Raw genomic sequence first — 22,752 nt, 5'->3', positions numbered from 1 at the left:
GTGCCATTCATTCCTTCATTCCTTCCTTCCTTCATTCATTTTTTTCTGAGCCCTTATATCTAGCAGGTACCCTGAAGGTAGAAGGATGTCCAAATTACAGTTTCCACCCTAGGGAAGCCCCACAACCAAGGACAACTCCTTTCTAGAACTGTCTAAACTCCACTTTAGCAGAGGCCAGTGAATTCCCTTAGTGCACACAGGACATATTGAGGAGGGCTGTTCTCAACCATCACAGCCTCCCTTCCAGCAGGGGCTCCCAGGACCTCTGCGCTGAGGTGGACCAGGACACCCAGAGGGCTCGGGTATTAGGGCAGAGCCTGATCTGCCCACGGAGCTTCTAAGATCACCCATTATGGCTCTATTCTACAGCTGAAACAGGTTCAGAGCTTCGGAGAGGCCACTCCAGCCCTGTTCTGAAAAACAAGCTTCTACTGCCAAATCTGAGGATGAAGGAGAGAGAATTGCTCGTGATCCTGTTTGAACTGCATTGCACCTGTGGCCCTTGCCCAGGGCTCCAGAACTTTTGCCTAGAAAGCGGAGGTGTCCGAGAGCCAGAGCCAGGCTGGTCTGGGAGGGAGGCAGAGGAAAAGGTAAGACCCGGTATACAAGGCTTAAAAGCCAAGGTAGGGGTGGTCAACCAGGATGCTTGCGGCCCAAGACACTGGGTCACAGGGCCTCCAGGACTCAGCAGGACTCAGGAGGGCGGGAGGGAGGGGGTCCAGAGAGGCCTCTGCTTTGCAGTTCCAGGCTCTCGCGTGTGCAAGCACCGGTGTGCGTGGATCTGTGAGCGCGAACTCGGGTGCGTGAGTCCCTGTGCGAGAGCCTGTGCACGTGGACTCAGGTGTGTGGGGCTGGTGTGGAAAGCCCTTAGCGGGTCTGTGCTTTTGGACTCGGGTGCATGGACCTGGGTGCTCCTTGGGCGGCTGTTTGGGCCCCACACGCATGTAGGCGGTTCTGGGGAGCTCTGCGTGCCTCCTTCTTGGGGGACCTCCAACCCCTCCCACAACCAGTGGACGGATTGTGGCCGCACCGACGCTGCAATGTCGCCAAAGGAAAACCGCGCGCGTCCAAGCCAGCTTCAATCCTGGAGGGTGCGGGCCTCGCCGGGGTCTCCAGCCGGTGACGTGGGCCTGCGGAGCCCGACCACCCCTCCGCACCCGTCTCCCGTTAGCCTGTGCGGGGTCCAGGAAGCGAGGGCCGGAGAGGACACTAGCGCGCAGTTCAGAGCGGTTCCTTGAGCAGTCTTCCCCCAGAGTTGCAGCGTGTCTGCCCGAGGACCCCAAATAAAGACGCGGCCTCCTCACCCAGAGCCCTGCCAGATCGTCCTGGTGGGCAGCGCCCGCTTTAAGGGTTTGCAAACTGAAGACCCGCTCGCGTGTCTTCAGGGCCCTCTGCGTGCTGTAAAGGAGGGTCTGAAGTCCCCCCGGCAGGAGAGCGCGCACTCGCAGCGGCCGCGGGACTGGCGCAGGTACCATCCTGGTCCCTGCAGACCTTTCAGTTGGCGACCCTTTTCCTAGTGACTGCCCGAGGTGTGGAAGGCACAACGGGGCAGGGGATGTGGCCCGGGACTCCGGCTGCGGTCCCAGGCCGGCAGGAGAGGCAGCTGTCCTGGCACTAACGACGGTCCCTCGTGGGGAGCGCGGGCCGCCCTAATGAGGCTCACCTGCTCCGACCCTTCCTTCGCCCGCGCCGCGCGCCCACCGGTGCCAGCTAATTGCTAAAGCCTGTGAGCCCCGCCCGCCGCCCAGATGGGGGAGTCAGGGACAGATGGGGTCCAAGCATGGGGGGGAAGCACTAGGAGCGCCACCTAAGGGGGCCGGGGTGGGGACAGGGGGTGGTAGCAGAGGATTCCCGAGGGGGCAGCTGAGCCAGAGTCGGGACTGCTGGAGTGCGGGCCAGGTGGCCTCTTGGGGTGGGCCCTGGATTACAACAACCTTGCCACCTTCATTTACTGGCTGTGTCCCCTGAGCGAGTCACTTACTCTTTCTGTGCCTCAGTTTCCTTACTTGTAAGACAGGACAATAATAGCACCCTCCTCAAATGGTTGTAGTGAGAATGGAATGAATTGAGGCTCTCGAAGCTCTCTGTGTCCTGCCTTATCCCGGCTAAACCTCAGTCAACGCTAGCTGCCTCCTCTCCCAGCCTCCTCCACCTATTAATATCCTGTGTTCCCTGGAGGTTCAGCCAGGCCCTGACTCCCTCCTCCCAGCTTTGCCTCTTCAGTTCCTGGCTGCAGCCCTCCACCCCCACCCTCTTCCACAGACAAGCAGCCAGTAGCAATCACTGGGCCCTTAGAGGAGAGATAGGAAGTAAGGATGTAGCTGTGGGTGATCCCCATCTCTGCCCTACCTAAAATGGCCTCCTCACTGACAGTGAGTTGGGGCTTAGCCCCTGGGATATAGCCCATGAGCTGCTGGCTGCCTCCAAACCAGGGAGTGGCCATGCTCATCCATGCTGTCCCACATCCCTCTCCCTAGTCAGGATGGGACTGAATACAGCAACCACTGCTGTGAACAGTCTGGCTTGATCCTGGCTTCCCTTACAGTTTTGCAGAGACTATAAATAAATGGTCACTCTCGGTGTAGGGCCCTTGTTAAAGACCTTATAACCCCTACTGGTACTATGGGGGTGCTTGTGGGGGGAAGGGGATACTAGGCACAAAATCTGTAATTGAAAGTGTGACTTAAAATGACATGGCAGGTGGAGGGGGACTCCTTTGCCCCCTCCCAGATGAACTTTTCGGAAGCATCAAGGTGAATACTCAGTAGAAGTCCAGACAGATTGCTAGGTAGATTCTGCCCCAGTGGGAGACAGACATTTTCCACCACTGGAGTAGTTTTATCCATAAGAGCATCTAGGGGGCTTTAAAATTCAATGCCCTGGCCCAGGAGCTCCTCACTGATCCCAGCCTGGGAATGAGAAGGGCAGGCCCCTGGTGGATGACTGTCAGCCCCAAATCACCATAGGTGTCCTTAGTACCCGTGTCTTCCTACAGCCACATTAGAATCCCTGGCCTCACTGGGAGTGTGACACCTCTATGGGTTCACTTCACTCCTCTGCTCACTGCCTGTCCCTGAGGTGCAGAATTCCAACTCCATGAGCATTAGAGGTGAGTCCTTCAACACTGAGTCCAGGAGAGTGTCATTTCTCTGTGGCTCCTGCCCATGTGAGAGAATGAGGAGCCCAGGGACAATGCCCTAGGGTGCTGAGGCCAGAGGAGGAGGCTTGGGTTCTGCCCACTGGCCCCTCAACCTCTGGTCAGCTGAGCTCCCAGGTTCCTTTCCTTTTTTTTGACAGAGTTTCATTCTTGTTGCCCAGGCTGGAGTGCAATGGCACAATCTCGGCTTATTGCAACCTCCACCTCCTGGGTACAAGCAATTCTCCTGCCTCAGCCTCCCGATTAGCTGGGATTACAGGCATGTGCCACCACACCCGGCTAATTTTGTATTTTTAATAGAGATGGAGTTTCTGCATTTTGGTCAGGCTGGTCTCGAACTCCCGACCTCAGGTGATCTGTCTGCCTCAGCCTCTCACAGTGCTGGGATTACAGGCTTGGGCCACTGTGCCCAGCCAGCTCCCAGGTTCTTAAGGAGGGCTGGGGAGTCTCAAAGACCTGGGGGGTGGTGAGTTCCTAAACTCAGAGGCTGAGAGCTGGGGCACTGCAGAGCCACACAGTGGGGCTGGGGAGGAGGCTGAGCTGCGGTCCAGCCTGTTGAGAATCTCCCAACAAATGTTCCCCAGATGGGACCTGCAGTGTGGCAGGGCAGACTGCACCAGATCCCAGAAACTGTTACCTCTTTCCCTTCCCCTCTCAGTGAGGAGCCCACTCCCAATGAAGAGCCCACCAAAGTCACAGTGGTTGCACACAGTCTCATCCTGTCCTACACCAAAGCCCAGCCACTGGCCTGAGTCCTCTGCCTTGGCCCCCACCAGTCCAGGGCCACCCTCAGTGAGTAGCCACCTGCTCCGGGGGGATGTGCGCTTGTGCGCTTGTGTGTGCCCGTGTCTTTCTCCTCCACATCCAGAGCTGCTCCAGTCTCACCCACTGTGGTCAAGGCCCCCAGCTGGGTGCACAGTTTAGGCAGCTGGCCTGGAGGAGGGCCCAAAGCCTGGCTGGACACAGCCCCTCCTTCTTTGGAGGCCCTGGTCTTGCCTGGCCTGGCTGGTGGCTGGTTGCTACTGAGAGCTTGGGTGCAGGGGTGTAGAGAAAGACTTGATTTATTGCCTTTCAACAAGGGTCCTTCTATGCAGACACCAAGCACGCTCAGAGCCTGCACCAGCACACCTGCCTGGCGGTGGGTGTGGAAGACCCAAAACTGCAATCAAGACCACTACCCCCACCAGCCAGGTTCTCAGCTCCCGCTGGTCTATGTTCCAGCCTCCTGGAGTCCCTCTGAGTGTGTCTGTGGCAGCAGCTGGACCCAGTTTTGAATTCTTTTCAAGTTTCATTTCAAATAGGATTTCAGAATTAAAACGACTAGACCCTGCCCTTCCTTCTTCTTGGATTCACATGGTGCTATTGGGGTGGTGGTGGCAGGAGGCTTTCCACCCCTCCTCAGCCCCCAGCCACTCAGCCTCTCCAAATCCCTCCCAGCCTTTGCAAAAAGCCAAGCCCATCGGTGAAAAGCTAGGCCTCCCGCGCCCGATCCCTGGGTGACTGCTATCCTGGGCAGGAGCCTGACATTCCCCACTGGAGGACCAGAAAGTGCCTGTCCCTTGCTAGGGGATGGAGCAGTCTTCAAGTCTAAGCAAAGGGTGCCTGCCTGTGTTAGCTAGGCTCAGCAATGCAACTCACGAAATGGGGTTCTGACCAGGGAAATCTTCTGCACTCCCAGATCCAGGGTGGCCAGTGGCCACCAAAAATATTGTCAGAGAGAGGGCCCTGGACCAGGGGACGTTCTTACTGTGCCCGTACCCGCTGTCTTTTCAGGGGTGCATTCTCAGGCCAGCCCTGGGGTGGGGAGACTGTAACAGGATCTACCGTGGTCCTTGACCAGGAAGGCCAAAGTTTTTTTATTTCTACCCAGAATCCCTCTTCACAGCCACATCCTAAATTTGCATTGCGGGTTTGGATTGTGAGAACCCAATGGCCAAGAGGAGACAGAGGTGACCCCAGGAAAGAGCACAGAGGCCAAAGTGCTGCCAGTGCTCCTCCAGGCGATGCGGAGCACCTGATCCTTTGCAGTTCAAGGCGGAGGTGGCTGCTGGGGGAGGGTAGTGGAGATGGCTGAAAAGGAATGGAAGCGCTGGTGAATTCTGCACCAAGCACTCCCCAAGCGCTTTGCCGGGAACGCCACGGCTCCGCAGAACCCAGATCAGCAGCTGAAGCCAAGGAAACCCGTAAGGGGAGGGTGGTGGCGGGAGACCGCCTCTGAGCAGAAAGGAAATAAAAATCGAGCAGTAGACGACTCCTGAGAGCCCAGACCCCCAGCCAAAGGCGCAGCCCTCACCCTGCAAGTCCCAAAGTCCAATGCCCCGGGAAGGAAATATCCGCTTATAAAGGAACTCAATACTCAATTGAAAGGAAAGGCAGTTCCGGGTTAGGCGTCAGAAAATAGAAATAAGGACAAGCAAGTTGTGAAAAACACCCGGAGGATTTGCTCGGAACATGTTTGAAAGACAATGCATGTGTGTCTCTAGTGCCAAACTGGGGCAAGGATCCCCAAAACCGGCCCCAAGGTATCGCGTCCTGAACCCCTTTACCGGGTGGCACACGGATGGAAATCGCCCGAATTTACTTTAAATTTTATTTAAAATCTCAACACTCAGTCATTTATTTCGTTTTTGCAACCAAACAAGTAATAAATATTATTTAGCACTTTGTTTTTACAAAAATAAAACAGATGATACACTCTCTGCGAGGGGCGGTGCGATCAGAGGAAGGGTGTTACACGGCAGACGCTACAAAGCCCAGTTTGCAACGCAGGCAGCGCCGAGGCGGCTTGCACGGACGCAGGAAGCACGTGGAGGAGTTTACCTTTTGTGTTAAACGTGGCAAAAATAAACCAAAATAGAGGAAAGCCGGCTTAGACTCCGGTGGGGCTGGCAGTCACTGTGAACAAACACCTTAGCATCGCGCACTTACCTCATCATTGATATATTTACACATCCAAAAAAGAAAAATTTAAAAAGCCGACAGAACCCCCAAATAACCCAAACTGTTTTCACAGCAACTGCGTCTTAATTCTGTTACATTCTTATGTACCCAAATAACCAAATCACTTTGTGCTTAGAGAAGGAAAGATGAGTCAGTGGGGTAGTTTCTGTTTTAAAATAATAACTAAAATGCACCCGCCCCTGAAATCAGCAGTTTTGGGTTATTCCAATCCACAAGTGGTTCTACTCTGAATGTCTATAAACTTGCTCATACTGTTGAAGAAGGAACATCCACAGATTTATTAGAAAACCATATTCTCCCAAATCAACGAGAGACGGGGAGGAGCGCCACAGTTCTTAGAGGGTGTGGACTGACCCAGATATGGAGCTTGGACATGACCATAAGCACTTCTGATACCGAATGCCGGCTTCCAACTAACTTGTGTTCCCTGGCTTTGGGCCAGGGGCGACCCTGAAGGGCGCGGTCGGGCGGTTGCTTCTGCAGTGCGGCTACCCGGAGTCTCCCACAGGCCAAGAAAACAGGAAAGGGAGCAAGTCCCCAACGTGTCCCCTCCCACGACACCCCTCCCCACCAAGTGCTGCCCAGGCCGAGTCTGGAAGTCAGGCCACGCTCTCAGGGAAACACGTTTTAGAATCTTTTCCGGAGGTGGGCGTCGGGGGTCGGATGAGTTCTAGTGAGGAATGCACACAGCGGTACCTTTTCATAAAACGGTGTCTACTGGACCAGCGCAGGTTAAAGCCAGAGAGGGTTCGATCAGGTCCCGGAGCGAACATCCGCTCACTCCTCACTGCTCTGTGCGCGACCCCGTTGCTTGGGTTCGCAGATGCTGGAGTCCCCACCATCCCCCACCCCCAGTCCGTGGTCCTGCGCCCCTCCTCGCAACAGAGCTCCCGAGCCCAGCGCAGGCCAGTCCTCGCTTCCCCGCGGCCCCTGGCTCCCCTGTCGCCAGAACGCGCCGGCGCCGGTCGGCTCACTTGGCGTCGGAGGTGAGACGCGGCAGGCTGCCGGCGCCCATGGCCGACACGTGGTGGTGCGGCGGCGGCACCTGGCACATGCTGCAGGGGCAAGGCATGCCGCCCCAGTGCTGGAAACCCCCGCTGCCCCCACTGCCGCCCCCCCCGCCCCCCAGCGGGGCGGCCGCGGCAGCAGACGGAGACTTGAGTAGGCCGTGCGGTGGACGGATGGAGCCGACCGACGGCAGCCCCGAACCGGGCAGAGAGGCGCTGGACACCGCCGCAGCGGCCGCGGCTGCAGCAGCCGCTGCGGCGGCGGGCGGCAGGATGGGGTGGTGCACCGCGGGGTGATGTGCTGCGTGCGCTGCTGCTGCCGGGTGCGCGGTGGCTGCGGGCAGGGGCGCGGAGTGCGCCAGGCCCCCACAAGCCGACGGGTGGAAGCCAGCGTGGTGGCCCCCGTAGATCTCGCTCACCAGTCGCTTCATCTCCTCCAGCGAGTTGGTGAGCATGAGGATGTAGTTGCGCGCCAGGAGCAGGGTGGCGATCTTGGAAAGCTTGCGCACCGAAGGGCCGTGCGCGTAAGGCATGACCTCGCGCAGGCCGTCCATGGCGATGTTGAGGTCGTGCATGCGCTTGCGCTCGCGGCTGTTGATCTTGAGACGCAGCTGCTGCAGCTCTGGCTCTGTCATTTGCTTCTTGTCCTTCTTGGTGGACGACGCGGCCGCCGACGACGTGGACGACGAGGTGCTGGACGAGGATGACTTGAAGCCACTGCCTCCTAGCTTGTCACCGGGATGCGCACCCGCAGAGCCCATAGCGCTGCGCAGCTCAGCGCTCAGCTCCGGCGGGCAGTCGCTCGGGGTGGACGAGGACACTGTGCCCCCAGTGAAGGCGCTGCCGCTACTGCCCTTACTCCGGGCCGGCAGAAAAAGGTCATCGGGCTCTGGCGACGACGGGCGGCTGGACACCAGGCTGGCGTCCGAGTCCATGGCCCCGGGGGAGGATAGTCGTCGCAGCTTTCGCAGGGTCCTCCTTCCCTAGGACCCGAAACTTCCAGGAGAGGAGGAGAAAAGAGAGAGAATGAGAGAGAAAGAGAGAGAGAGAGAGAGAGAGAGAGAGAGAGAGTGTCAGTGAGTGAGACAGAAAAGCTGCTCCCGCCTGCGCCGCAGTACAGCAGCGCGGGGTCCCGGCACAGGTGGCCCGTGGTTCCTCGTCCCCCTCGCTACTATCTCTAGCCCTCCTTTTAGCTGTACGCGGGTACCTATAATTAAGCTCTCTTTATCTCCCCTCCGCTCTCATGCAACAGGTTATTTCAGGGAGCGTTGGTGACCCTCGGGATGTGGGTGGCATTCTAGAGGCTTCGCGTTTTCAGTTAGGAGTGGGAAAGCTGAGTCTCCTGGGCTGGAATAAACGAGTGGGAAGTGAGGGCCTTTTTTTGGGGACGGTGGAGATCTAAATAGAGAACTAATGATTTTGTTCCCCAGACGGGTCCACCTTATCTCCATCGACACCACGCAGCAAACACACGCACACGCACAAGCACCCAGCGCCGGCGCGGGGCCCAGAGTCCATGTGCTGCGTCTGGAGACCACGGGGAGCTCACCAGCTGACTTGGGCTTGGGCAGAAAGAGCTGTTGTCGCTCCGACTTCTCGCTTTTGGCGAGGGGCATGCAGCGGTGAGTGTGGGGAGGACAGAACAGCAAAGTCGCTCTGGAGAAATGGCTCGCAGAGGAGGGATCCAGATCCCCTGTATCGGAGCATTCTGGGTCATAGCGGAGTTGAGGAGCGTCTGTCCTTGGGATCTAGACTGGGGCTGCTGGGGGGCGGGGACACTTACTGTGGATACGATTCGAGGAGCTCGCTCCGAAAAGCCTCAGCGGAGAACCTGGCACCGGGCACTGGTGTCGCGTAGGTCTATAATAAGCATCCGCACCTTTTGGGGCTCGGCCGGTTTTTATAGCCCGGTGGCAGCGGAGACGGCGGCAGCGGTGGCCGGGGCGGGGGCGGGGAACAATGTGCGTGTCCTGGAGGGGCTGCCGCGCCAATGAGCTGGGCCCGCCAGGGGGCTGGGAAGCTGATGTCATCCGGGCTAATTCCGCTCAATGAAACTCGCCAGGCCGGGCACACGCCTCCTCCCCGCGCACAACCAATGGGCTCCCGTGGCCGGGAGATTCTTAGGGAGGGACTAGAGGAGGGACCCGAGGAGGCGCGGGGGAGGAGAGGGGCGGGCTCAAGGGGGATGGAGAGAGGGCTGAGCGCTCTTGGGACCGAGGGAGAAAGGGAACGTAGTCAAATTTCTGTAAAAAATACGGCCACCACACAGTAAGGTTGGGGGACGGGATGGTTTGGGGACCCTGCAGAGTCTAACAAACTAACGTGATGCCCCACGCAGCCGCACCTTTTGGGATGCGCGTGGAAAACCCTGGCGACCCAGGATCCGGGGCTGGGGTCTCCTCCCTAGCTCTTCCTCTCTCTGGTTTCCTGCCGCCTGTTCCTATCTCACTGGCTTCATCAACACGTGGGCATTTGGCGCCCCAAATGTTAAACGATGCCCAGGCACAAAGTCCCCACTTTCTTGGTGCTCTCCTCGCGCGTCTAGGAGGTGGCTGTGACTGCAGCTCCGCGGGCAGCCGGGAGCGCCCCCAGCTGGGGGCAGGGCCTTGAGGGGCAGAGGGCGGACAAGGAGGGAGGGGACGGACTTCAGAAGAGTGTTTTGAAAGAATTCACAACTCTCCTTAGGTTGAGGATGGTGTCGGTACAGGAACGAGTTATTTCCGCACGGTAGCCACGCTAGCACCAGGGCAGAGTCGTGCCTGTAGTTAAACACCCCTCTATTTGTTAGCAGCGGAGCCGGATGATAGCGTTTTCAGTGTCGTCTTTGTGATCGCCACACGCCTTGGGGCAGGGGCAAGGTTGGCATCTGTAGTCGGAGCAGGGCTACGCTGTAAAAGGTTAGCAAAGAGCCTTCCACCCCAGTCGCCTGCCTTCTGGAACTGCAAAGAGAAGTTTCAGGCCTGGGCAAGGCTTCTCCACGCTGTGGGCCAGACAGCGAGATCGAACCACTCGCGACTGCGTTGGGACATGTTTTGCTGATTGCAAGCTGGCTGTAAAACCTGAAAACTCTTGACGATGAGGAATTAAGCCCAAACTGGAGAAGCACCTCACTGAAGTAGCTGAGGTACGAATGCATTCACCCATTTTACAAATGGGAAAACCCAGAGACTGTCTGCAGCAAGCCTACAGAAAAAATTGCTAAGCCTTTACAGCGCCGCCCTGCTTGGACTACAGACGCTGGCGTTGGCGGTTCCTTATAGTACGGGTAGCAGCCTGTCTCCCCTAATCCCTAACCTGTTCCCCGAGCTGAATTTCTAACACCTATACATTTCGAATTCAGAAAATTTGTTTCTGCAGATCTCGGATAGCTAGCACTTGACACTGTGAGCGCGCGCGCGCGGGTACACACCTACAGTCTCCTAGGGAGCGTGAGGAACATCGTGTTACTTCCGTTGTTGGGAAACTTTTACTGTGCAAGTACGGTTTTAAAAACAAGCAAATAAATAAGCACAGTAAATAATTGGACTTCAAGTAGCAAAGTTACAAAATAAACAAATATGAAAATAAACCCACGTTATTGCCCCTAGTTCTGGGATATGTCTCCCTCTGCGGTCTACGCTAGAAGCCCAGCCGGCTCTCGCCTTCGCCCCAGTCTCGTGCCTTCTGGAACATTATTTTTCAATCCGCGTGTTTCCCAGCTGGCTCTGCAGCCATCCGTTAAATATGTATTTAAAACACGAAGAACTGAAGCGTGGTGTTATGCCGTCCAACGGTTACAAGGATGACCCATAACCGTTCAATTAGTAGAATCTGCCACTCGGACGACGCAGGGAGCGGGGGTGGGGATCAGAAAGGGCTCGCGCATTTGAAGATGCCTCCTTCGGGCCTGCCCCGCCAACAGCAGCCAGGACATGTGTGGAGGTGCGCGCTGTGGGGCCGCCAGTCGGGGCGTGGAGTTGTGCGCCTGCCAGTGTAGCTAATAAACACCAGCAGGCGCAACGTGCGCGCGCCTTGGTTGCAGCCGCTGAGGTTAGCCCAGCCGCCGGCACGTGCCCCGGAACTCGGTTTCTTTTTTTGTTGCTGCCCACTCGTGTCTATCCTGCGACCGACTTGCGGCGGTGAGAGCAAGCGGTGTGAGGTTCTTTGCACGCTCGGTCCAGTGGCTGGAGTTGGGAATCGGGGTGAAAGTCGAGGGGCCGGTCTTGGCACTGCCCGAGTCTAGAGCCTGGAAGGCAAAGTCCGAAGCTCTGTGCTGCTGCTGGCCCCTTCTTCACCCGGCAGCCTTCCCTCAACATCCTCCCTTCCCCAGAGTAGCTTGGGAGGTCGGGTAGGTCTGTGTCGCCCCTGGGCTCCCTTAGCCCTGGTGCCAATCGGATGCTGAGTACCTCTCGCTGTGTCTCCTGTGCCTCCCCACCCCCTCCCAGGAATAACTAGAAATTAGATCCCAGTGCCCAAGCTTGCCCTGGTGCGTCCTGGAGGCGTCCCCAGCACTTGTCCAGGTCCTGCGCCCGGCGCCCGGGGTGGACAACCTGGGCGGGTCCCAGGCACTGCGGTTCCCACCAGCGCGCGCATGCAGCCGGGGGCCCCTTCCTCGGGAATGGAGTGCTCACTTGCCGAGGCTAATGGGCCCCGGCTCCGGGAGTTCCTGGTTGGCTCCCGCGTCCTGGTGCTGTTGGCCTTCTCCGTGTTTTTCCCTCCTCTTTGTGTTTCTGTCCCACAAAGGACCGGGTGCGTGTCGGGGCCGGCCTTTGTTGGACCGCCGGGCGGCCCGGGAGGAGCCCGTGCCAAACCGGCGGGCTCTCGCGGAGCTCCAGGGCGCAGACCTCCCACTGCTTCCCGGGTCCCTCCCGGGCCTTCTTTCTGATTCTCTCCCTTCCCTTCTCCGAGTTCCTGCTCACATTCGGGCTGCGTCTCGGCCTGGCTGCCAAACAGAAAGACGTTCTTGCGCAGAGCTGACCAGGGGTGGCGGCGGGAGGCAAAGGATCCCGGCACCGGAAAGCAAAGCAAAGAAAAAGGCATTACAGCCATCGCTCCTGGTCGTGAATGACAGCGTTTGAGTACCAAACGTGTGTTACATGACCTCTCAGAAGTCTGCAAACTCTCTGCAAACAAATGGCGTGTCTTTCTCACAAAACAGCTCCAGGAGTCGTCCAGGGTCAGCGCGGCTGGTGAGAACCGCGGCTCCCGGGACTGGTCCAGGACAGTTCACGCTGGGTGTGGAGGATGGGTCCTGGCACTTGGCAGGTGCTTGGTAAATACTTCCGAATGCACACACGTGCAGATGTGCATGCGGACTGGTGTGAAACATGGTCCGCAAAATACATGTAAATGTGGGCAAAGGTGTATTATGTGTTTATTCGCCGTATATAATAAACTGTGAGGTCTGTAACCTAGATCTTGGGGTATATGGGCACCTTTACAATGATTGGGGTGTTGACTTCCATCTAATGACAGCTGTGACCACTTAAAGACAACTTAAATTGTGCCAGGAGTTTCAGGTGTCTTGACACCTGAATTTAGTCTTTAATTTAGTCTCTCACTGGCCATAGGAGGAAGGTATGAATTCCATTTTACAGACGGGGAAAAGCTGTGGGCATTTGTCCAAGATCCTGCCAGCAGAGGGCCTGGAGGTGTGGGGAGGCAGGGAGTGTGGGCTCAGAGACAGAGATCTCCAGTTGTCCTTTTTCCACCTCAGGTTCTCATTGGTACAATGGGTTTCTAGAAGCTACCTGTGGCTTCCAAGGTGTCTGCTGGATTTGGAGGATGTGTAAGAACCAAATGAAGCCCTCCCCTTGCAATTTTTGTCTTCTGCTAACCATCTGAGTAACTGTGAGGCAGTGTGAATCCAGGATCCCCTTAGCTGGCCTGGCTTAAGCTCGGGCACCAGCAGAGGCTGGGCTCTAGGAGTGTTCCAGAGGAAGGCGTGGAGCTTGCTGGAAGGGGTGGAGCTTGCTGGAAGGGGTGGAGCTTGCTGGAAGGGGTGGAGCTTGCTGGAAGGGGTGGAGCTTGCTGGAAGGGGTGCTGCCCCAGGGAAACCAAAGGACAACAAACAAAAATGCAATCTAACAAAGCCCAAACCAGCAACCGCCCCTCCCAGTCAACCCTTCTGTCAAGATCCTGATCCGTGCTGGAAAGCTGGCTTGACAGCCACCTGGCTATCCTCGAAGTGCCCTTGAAGTTAAGCTGCCCCCTACCTTCGCAATGGGATGACACTGGGATAGGACTGAGGGAGACACAATGAACTTTCATTGAGCTCAGCTTGCAAACAGCTATCTCAGCCAATCTTCACTGCAGCCCCTTTGGGGCTAGGAGGAAGGCACGTTGTTCCCATTTTACAGATGAAGATACTGAAAATTGAGGTCAAGGCAGGGGTGGTCTTCAGTATCCAGCCCACGGGATCACAACTGCCTGAGGCTTCTAGGGTTTCATCCTACACCTCCCTTCCCCGCACCCCACCCCAGGAGATGCTAGACACACACTGACATTGACAGAGCTGTCCACCCCACTGCAGGCCACCCCCTTTGACAAGCTGTGATTAATTCTGAGTGGAGGATGAGGGTAAATAGGTCAGGGTGTCTCCGGTTGGCTGGCTGGCAAGACCATTCGGTCATAATGTGAACTGGGAAACCCCGACTGGTTGGGGGTTACCGCTTGGGGCCGGGTGTTTCCCTGGGCCTGGAGTAGTTGCACACGTGGAGGGCATGGAACCCCTCGCCTCAGGGTACGAAGTAGGATTTCCCATCACCTCCCTGGGAGCACTGGGCCGACCACCTGGTTTACTATATGGGAGGTGGGGGTGGGAGATGGTGTTTTCTTCAGGGATCTCGCCACTGTGCACAAAATAAGTAGCAATATGTCTCCCCATCACCTGTCAGGATCAAGTCCAAGCCCTCTAACCCTGCCTACGGGGTCCCCAACCTGGCCCCTGAGGGCTTTTCCTCTACCCCTCCCACACTGGGTGGGTCAGCGCTTTCCCCATCCTTCCCCACCGCCCCCAGCTCCCCCATCCCGCAAGCCCTTCCTCCAGTCCATCTGAGCATCTTGTCCAAGCCGTTCAGGGGTTGTCCTGGGAAGGCCCCTCCACCCCTCCTTGAGCCCGTGTAGCACCCAGAGCTCCCCCATACAGGTCTGGCTTCCTCCACAGCCAGGGAGCATCTTCCTCCACCGCCAGGGTCCTCACAGTGCCTGGACCTACCTTGCATTCCCCGGGCCCAGAACAGGGACAGGCCCAGAAGGGCTGCACATGTTGAAGAGCTGGTGGTAAGACTGTTGCCCAAAGAGTTTTACCGGAGTTTCCACACAGCGCAAAAGACAGTCACGATGGCTTCAGTGCTACAATTTCCCCCCTAGGTAATCCAGTTTCAAAAATGCTTCTTGGGTTGCTCACTGCCGGCCTTATGAGGACTAGGTGCAACCCATTCCCTCCTCCCCACTAGCCATCAGTAATGTGCGACTCCTGGTCCCCCGCTAGACGCCCCCTCTCCAATATCTACCGCGCTCCAGGTTGTCCCGGGACTGACTAATGCCAGAGAGCGGCTGGTGCAGCGACGCACCTGGATAGCGACCTCCGCCGCCTGGTGTCCTAGCTCGGGGCTGCCCCCACGTTCAGCCGGTGAGGATTCTGCAGCCAAGCGGCCTGACTCCCGAGCAGAGTCTCCCCGGCCCCGTGGAGCTGCGCAGCACGCGGGAAAGCCTCCGCCGCGTGGGCCCCGGGCTGCAGGCCAGCGCAGCAAACTCCCAGGCGTCAGGGGCCAGTGGCCCGCAGTTTGTGCCGGATGCGTTCAGCCTGCAACGCTGCTGCAGAGCTCGGGCGCCCTGCAAGGCGCGCCCGGACTCGGTTTGGGGTTTGGACTAGGGGGTGGGAAAGACAGGAGGCTGGGCGTGCTCCTCTGCTCCCACTTCCTCCAATATTCCCCTCCAATACATACAAATCAATTCTGTCTTTGATTTTCTTTCCTTACACCTGGCTCTTGAGAACCAGGAACCTCAGGAAGGCTCCCCGCGCCCGCCCGCCTCCTTCCAGTGAGGTCCTGGAACGTGGGTGTTCATTGGAAACAAAAGGTCTCGTTCCCACCCAGATCCACTGAAACGGAATCCACATAAGCCAAGGTCCCCAGGTGGTGCACCTGCACAGTGGCGTTTGAGAAGCCTTGCTCTCCGTCTTCTGGGGCTCATGCTAGGCTTTGCTCCTCTCTCCAAGGTCCTGGGGTCTTCCAGTCCCATACACAGACCCCCGTCTGAAGTTCACAAGGGTATCTGCTGGAGATTCAGCAATCTCTCCCAAACCATATGAATAGTCGTGCTTCCAAACCCCTTGACCACCTGTTAAACAACATTCAATAAGCATGCTGTTAAAAAAGATGCATGTGCATTGTAAACAAACCAAAACTGAAATGATACAGAAAGCGAATGTCACCATTACCATTCCAACACCTCTGCCCCTCCCAACAAACCACTGTCAAAATTTTGATGAATGCCCTTCCAGCCTAGTTGTATACAAACTTTGTAACCTGCTTAATTTTATTTCTCAGCACCTCTTAGATGTCTTTCCATATAAAAACAAGATCCACCCAATCCCCTTTAACTGTGTAGGGCTGCACAGTTCAATCCCCTTTGGACCTTCCTCTCCTTTGCCCGGGGCTTGTTCAGCCCTGAAAAACTGGCCAGAGCTGGAACTCCTGAAATCTGTTTCCACTGTGTGGATGGTTGTGCTGGGAAGACCCTGGGGTCAGAGCCCCCTCCTGACAAGACATGGAAGGCATGCTCTCCTCCTGGGCCCTTTGGGGCTCTGCACCCAGAGCTTGCTCTCCTTTGCAGAGTCTTTTCCTGCATATACAGCGGGAAGAACTGGTTCCTACTTTGCCCGAAGAAGAGGCAGATATATGTGGAAAGCTGAGCCCACTGGTCTTTAAGTGGCTTAGTTGGCTCCAGGAAGAATGACTTTAAGGTGGGAGCAAGACATTCCTTGACTGCAATTGTGACCAGGCAGAACTTGGGTTCTGTGACTTTGCAAAGTGTGGGAGTTTTAGACATTGATTTCTTTTTTCTTTCCCCACTTCCAACAATAACAACAACAGATCATCTACTTCTAGGTTGAATCGAAGGCATTTGTCTAAGCAAAGAGGCCATTCTGTTTAGGCGGTGTTTACAGTTTGCACTAAGAAAGAAATAAAAAAGAAAGGGGGTTGAGGGATGGAGGGAGAGTGGAAGGAAGGAAGGAAGGAAGGAAATCATATACACTGAAATTCCCTCCTCTTTAAACCATGTTTTGAATAGGTACTGTGTAGCACATACCTGAAGTAAAACTAATAGTACACAGGGTATTTGATTAAAAGCAAGTCTCCCTGGTACAACTGATCTCCTTCCCCCAGACCCCCAGAGGCAACTATTGTCACAGTTTCTTGTGTATTCTATAAATATTCTTTGCAAGTACAAACTATATTTAAAGATTTTTTTTTTCACACAAATGGTAGCATACTCTGTCTACTATTGTTTCTGTACCTCACTCTCTCAACTGAACCGAGAATGCTCTCTTTCTAAACCTACAAACACACACACGCATACCTGCAGCCATTATTTAGAATACAGTCTTTCCATGGGGCAGAGTGTGGTGGCTCCCGCCTGTAATCCCAGCACTTTGGGAGGCTGAGGCAGGCAAATCACTGAGGTCAGGAGTTCGAGACCAGCCTGGCCAACATGGTGAAAGCCTCTCTCTACTAAAAATACAAAAATTAGCCCAGCGTGTTGGCAGGAGCCTATAATCTCAGTTACTCAGGAGGCTGAAGCAGGAGAATCGCTTGAACCTGAGAGGCGGAGGTTGCAGCAAACGGAGGTCATGCCACTGCACTCTAGCCTGGGTGACAGAGTGAGACTGTCTCCAAAAAAAAAAAAAAAAAAAAAAAAAAAAAAAATTATTTCCCAAACATCTGCACCAGATTGGTCACAGGTGCAGGAAAAATTATTTGCCCAATCAAAATGAGAGCCCGCCCCCCCCCCCACCCCCAACCTCAAAAAAAGCTACCTAGCTCTTTATGGTGCTTTTTTTTTTTTTTCTTGCCTCAGTCACAGAGAAGCTAGGACACTGTGCTAGGATGATGGGAGATCAAGGTGCTTCCTGCACTGAATAAACTTCTCTAAGTTGGCCCCAGAATCTGGTACTTTTAGGCACTGCCTGAAATGTACAGATGGGTCCACTTTTTCCTACTGTAATTGCAAAAACAATAGTATTTCTTCTCTCCTGTTTGTAGGGCAATCAATCAGAGGGATCTAGACAGATATATTTTAAAGAATATATATAAGACCACTAGATGAAGCTAATGAGCTATTCTTTTATGTTTATTTTTGAACATGTGATCTATTTACATAGTTCAAAATTCAAAACCATATAATGCAAAGTTTGTTTACTACACTTGTTCCCCCAGCCACCCAGTTCTCTTTTGTCTATCCTTCCAGTTACTCTTTTGTGTATCTGGAAGGATACACATGGAGTGTATGTGTATACAAATGTTACCATTTTATATTGTAAAAAATGTATATTTTACACAAATGGTAACATACTATGCACACTGTTTTCCATCTTGCTTTTATCCAGTTAGTATCTTGGAGATGGCTTTTTAACTGCCTGTTAAAAGCTTCTTCCTTAAAAATATTTTCATCCTTTTGTAATATGGGTATGTCATAGTGTCTTTCGACAGGCCGCTTGCTGTCAATAATAAACATATGTTTAACAAAGCAGAAGGGTGTGTTCTCTCATCTAAGAGACCAGAGCATTTGCTCCCAGCAGGTCTGGCACCCATAGTGTCAGGGACCCAGGCTCCTTCTCTCTTCATTCTTGGCGTCCTTCAAGAGAGAGAGTGGTTCCCTCTCATTTCATTCTCATCTCCCAACTAGCTGGAGTCCCAACATGTTATAGGTTTATTATTGACAGCTAGTGGCCTGTCAAAAGACATTTAGAGTGTTTCCAGCTCTGTAGTATTACCAACAATGCTCCCATGAAATACCTGGCAAATTTTCATTTGCACATGTGTAGATATGTCGTATATCATAAGGATAAATCCCTGGAATTAGCATTACTGGGCCACATAATCTGTGCATTGTAATTTTGGTACATGTTACCAAATTGTCACTTAACTGTTGTTGTCCCCATTTATGTTGCAATGTATAAGAGAGACTGCCTGACTGACAGCTGATTTAAATGCTCAACTTTTATTTTCCTAAGTCCAGGGAAAAGATGATTTCTAATTTGGATGTCAGAATAGGTGACGAGACTGACCACTGTGGCACTACATGGGAGAATATAAAAGTGTCACTTCCTTCCTCAAAAATCAATGCTACGAATTACAGATAATTTCAACATCTGGGACCATTTCCAATCCTTCCAAAGATTTAACAGTGACATTTCCAAGGAGTTGGGTAGAGCAGCCCAGGTGCATCAATGCATTGTATCTGCTGAGGAATATTTATGTTTTAACTAAATAATTCAACTGATATTTATTGACCTCCTTTCCTGTGCCATGAACTGTCATAGGTGCTGAGGTCCTACAGCATCTCTGCTGTCAAACTTTGTGCTCAAAGTAATTGTGATCATAATTATTACAATTTCTTTGATTCCTTCCCCAGCCCTGAGAGGCAGAGTACATGTGATTAACACAAGGGTTCCCTAGTCATATGGCAGCATGGCAAACATTGCTGATCATTCCTCCAAATCTGTTCCACTTTCTGTGTGGAAATACACTTTTGGTTGGGCATGTGGCCACCTGGAATAAAACTACATNCCATGAACTGTCATAGGTGCTGAGGTCCTACAGCATCTCTGCTGTCAAACTTTGTGCTCAAAGTAATTGTGATCATAATTATTACAATTTCTTTGATTCCTTCCCCAGCCCTGAGAGGCAGAGTACATGTGATTAACACAAGGGTTCCCTAGTCATATGGCAGCATGGCAAACATTGCTGATCATTCCTCCAAATCTGTTCCACTTTCTGTGTGGAAATACACTTTTTGGTTGGGCATGTGGCCACCTGGAATAAAAACTACATATCCCAGCCTCCTTACATTTCCCAGCCTCCTTTGTGACCAAGTTCTGGCCAATAGGAAGTAAACAGAAGTGGCATGGGCAACTTCCAGAGGTATCCTTTCAGAGAGAGAGCATGTTCTTCTCATTCCATTCTCATCCCCCAGCTAGGTGGAACCCCAACCTCTGTGATGGTGGAGGCTGGAAGAGCCATTGAAGATCATAAGTTGGCTGTGGGGCCACATATAAAAGAGCATGAAAAGAGAAGGAGTCTGGGTCCCTGATACTATGGGTGCCAGACTTGCTGGGGACCAAATCTTTGGTCTCTTAGATGAGAGAACAAACCATTCTGCTTTGTTAAAGCCATGATGTTGGTTTTTTTTTAATGCACTGAAACCAAATACTAACCAAAGGTAACAGACTTTTGAACTCTGAGTGGGGACTTTTGGATGTCTGGAGGGGTATCTCTCTGCTGCAGACGTCTTTGTTCGATCAACTGAGTTTGAATCCTGACTGCTACTCTGGGCAGAATGATAACAAAACTCCAGGTTCACACAATATTGCAATATTAGGAGGCTATCCCTCACTTTAGAAGATACTGTAAGGGAAGGGTGAGTGAGCGTGTTCTGGTCACTCGTGATGCCAGGCAGGAAGTGGGGGTGGTGATCAGGATTCACGCTAGACCAACTTATGTAGCAGATGTTGTAGGTCCTGGTTGCCCCTTCACCCTTTCTTTTCGTTTTATGCTTTTGAGCATAACAAAGACATCTGTCCAGACAGATCCGTTCCAGTCCCTTTTTACCCATTTCTCGCATGCCTTTAAGCTTTGGTGTGTTTTCTCTCTCAATGGCCAACATTTTCAACTCATCTTCACAGGGCTGTGCGTGGACTCCTGGGGATGCTTTGCTGACTATAGAAAGAACTGAATGCAATGACGGTGCAAGGTTTCGTAGCTCTGGGCCAAGGCATAATTTTTACTCTAGAGATCCCTTGTGGGTTCAGGCAGAAGCCCAGCCTCTTTAGCAGGACTTTTGCCTGAGATTTCAGTCTGTCTTGGCTTCCTCTCTGGCTTAGTTTACCCCTATCCCTGCCAACTCCCTTAGCAGTCTCCACTGGAAGTATTTTTATTAATACATCACTTAGCCACAAACCCTCATCTCAGCATAACAGCTGAGCCAACATTTCTCTGTCATGTAACAGCCTGTATGGAGCATCCCTCAGCTGAGACGGTGGCTCCACAGTGTCTTTTTTATCTTGTTGCATTGGCATCCTTCCTGTGTTGCATTTCCTCTCTTATGCTGATGGCTGCTGTGGCTCCCACCATCATGTATGCATTCCAGTCAACAGTGGGAACAGGGGGAAGTAGAGGGCACACCACCTTCTCTTAAGGTAGGACCCAGAGGCTGCGTTCATCACTTCCACTCACATCCCATTGGCCAGCACTTAGTCACATGGCGACACCTAAAGCCAAGTAAGGCTGGGAAGTGTAGTCTTTAGATGGATGGCCAGGTACCACCAATTGGAGCCCAATAGGGAATAGAATGGTAAAAATAGAGGAGAATGAATATTGGGGTAAAAACCCAGCAATCTCTGTCATGCCTAGGAATCACTATCTTAAATGATAGGAACTACATTTTCCTACTGCTATGGGATGCTTGATTCACTTTGAAAGTATACCTTTAGCTGTGAATGCCCTGAAGTGGTGGGGGATGTTTCTGGAAAAGATCTAGGAGGTCATCATCACCTCCAGCATAGTTCCTGGGTCTTGGGCCTAGGGCTGGCAGCTGAGGTTAACATGTCTCAGCGAGGGACAGCGCAGGCAGAGCTCCTAGCAGAAAGCTGATGTGAAGTGGGTGGCATGGGTTGGCAGGTAGCATAACGTAAAGGGGTCAATTCAGCAAGAGGATATAACAATTGCAAATATATATGCACCCAACACTGGAGCAACCAGGGATATAAAGTAAATATTATTAGAGATAGACAGATAGACCCCAGTACAATAATTGCTAGAGACTTTAACACCCGACTTTCAGCACTGGACAGATCTTCCCCGAGGGGCTGACATGGCCCATAAACTGCCCTAGGCCCCTTATACTGACAATGAGTCAGGCAGGACCTGCCACCTGAGTCTCCTTGTTGGGGGGTGGGGGCGGTGCAGAGCCCTTGGAGGTCCAGGGCATGGATTTGAGCAGGAGCCAGCAGGTCTTCTGATAGTGTGGGGCTTCGTTCCAGGACTATTTTCCAAGGATTAAGAGGCTTGCCCCTTGTCCTGGGTTGAATGGTGCACCCCCCTAAAAAAATATGTGCAGGTCCCTGGAACTTGTGAATCTGCCCTTGTTTGGACAAAGGGTCTTTGCAGATGTCATTAAGTTAAGGATCTTGAGATGAGATCATCCTGGATTACCAGGCAGGCCCTAAATCCAATGACAAGTGTCTTTATAAGAGAAAGACAGAGGGAGATTTGAGACAGACAGAAGAGGAGAAGATACAGCCAGGAGAAGGCCAGCCAGGGGCAGAGATGGAGGTGACGCAACAGCAGGCTGAGGAATGCCTGAGGCCACCAGAGTCTGGAAGAAGTGAGGAAGGATTCTCCATTAAAACCTTCAGAGGAAATGCGCTCTGGCCAACACCTTGCTTTTGAACCTCTGGCCTCCAGAGCTATGAGAGAATAAATATCCATTGTTTTAAACTATGAAGTTGGTAGCAGTTTGTTATGGCAATGCTGGGAAGCACCTCCAGAGTAAAGACTCAGCCACCAGTTGGAGGCGAGACAGTGCAGCAGACTCAGTGACGATGGAGAGGTGAGTGCCTTTGGCCTCACCTCTCTGGTGGGTTCACTCTCCTTCGCCTCCGCCCCACACTCTGCTCCTGGATTCCTCCAGTTGGGCTCAGTCAACCTGGTATGGGGAGGAGACTGAGGCATTTGTCTCCTTGGCTTCCTCCCTGTGATGTCTATTGCAGCTTAACTATGTCCCCAGTACTAGGTCATGGTTACTTCCAAGGCAGCCTTTTCTGCACAACTCTCTTTCCTCCAGGTTCTGGAAAATTCTCCCTCCCATTGTTCTTTGGGGACAGCTCTGGCTCTGCTAGCTCCTGGCCCCTGTACTATCTCTTGTGGCTTCTCTACATGCTGGCTCCATTGTGGTAATGAGTCCCTTTGTAAATTAGTCCCTCTCCAAGTAACTTGAGTGTGCTATTTCCTGCTGGGACCCTGACTGAGACAGTGCAGCTGGGGCTCCATCTCCCTGGTTTTATGCAGGGTGAGAATCAGGGTAGAAGTGTAGAACTTTAGATGGTAGGTGTAAGTTTCCTGAGGGCCGGAACTCTGCAAAGGGGTGATCCACATATTCTGAACAGTGAGATGAGAGAGTGCTTTGGGGTCTCTATGTCAGGGACCAGGATCTGGCCTTCATTCTCTGAAGGGCCATGCATGCTTCCTCTGTTGAAATCTAGTATGGTGCTTTGGCACCATTGATGTCTCTTGATGTCCAGAGGTTCATCCAGAGTGAGGTACAAGTTGCCTGGCAAAGCCTCCTGGAGGGCTGAAATATGGATGGACACAGAGAGGGCTCCATGTCCCCATTACCTCCCCAGAACAGGGAGTGTTCCAGGGA

The 22,752-nt window shown here is 53.5% G+C and overlaps 1 protein-coding gene across 1 annotated transcript; it reads right to left on the bottom strand.

Moving 5' to 3' along the window:
- Nucleotides 1-5,733: 5,733 nt before the first annotated feature.
- OLIG2 (oligodendrocyte transcription factor 2) lies at nt 5,734-9,062 on the bottom strand. Its single transcript, XM_017883973.1, has 2 exons — nt 8,909-9,062; nt 5,734-8,121 (listed from the first exon to the last, which is right to left on the bottom strand). The coding sequence occupies exon 2, from the start codon at nt 8,058-8,060 to the stop codon at nt 7,089-7,091; it is 972 nt and encodes a 323-aa protein (XP_017739462.1). The 5' UTR covers nt 8,061-8,121; nt 8,909-9,062; the 3' UTR covers nt 5,734-7,088.
- Nucleotides 9,063-22,752: the final 13,690 nt, after the last annotated feature.

This window comes from Rhinopithecus bieti, unplaced genomic scaffold (assembly GCF_001698545.2).
Source record: "Rhinopithecus bieti isolate Rb0 unplaced genomic scaffold, ASM169854v2 scaffold_13207, whole genome shotgun sequence".
NCBI lineage: Eukaryota > Metazoa > Chordata > Mammalia > Primates > Cercopithecidae > Rhinopithecus > Rhinopithecus bieti.
This window is presented reverse-complemented; position numbering and strand designations above follow the sequence as displayed.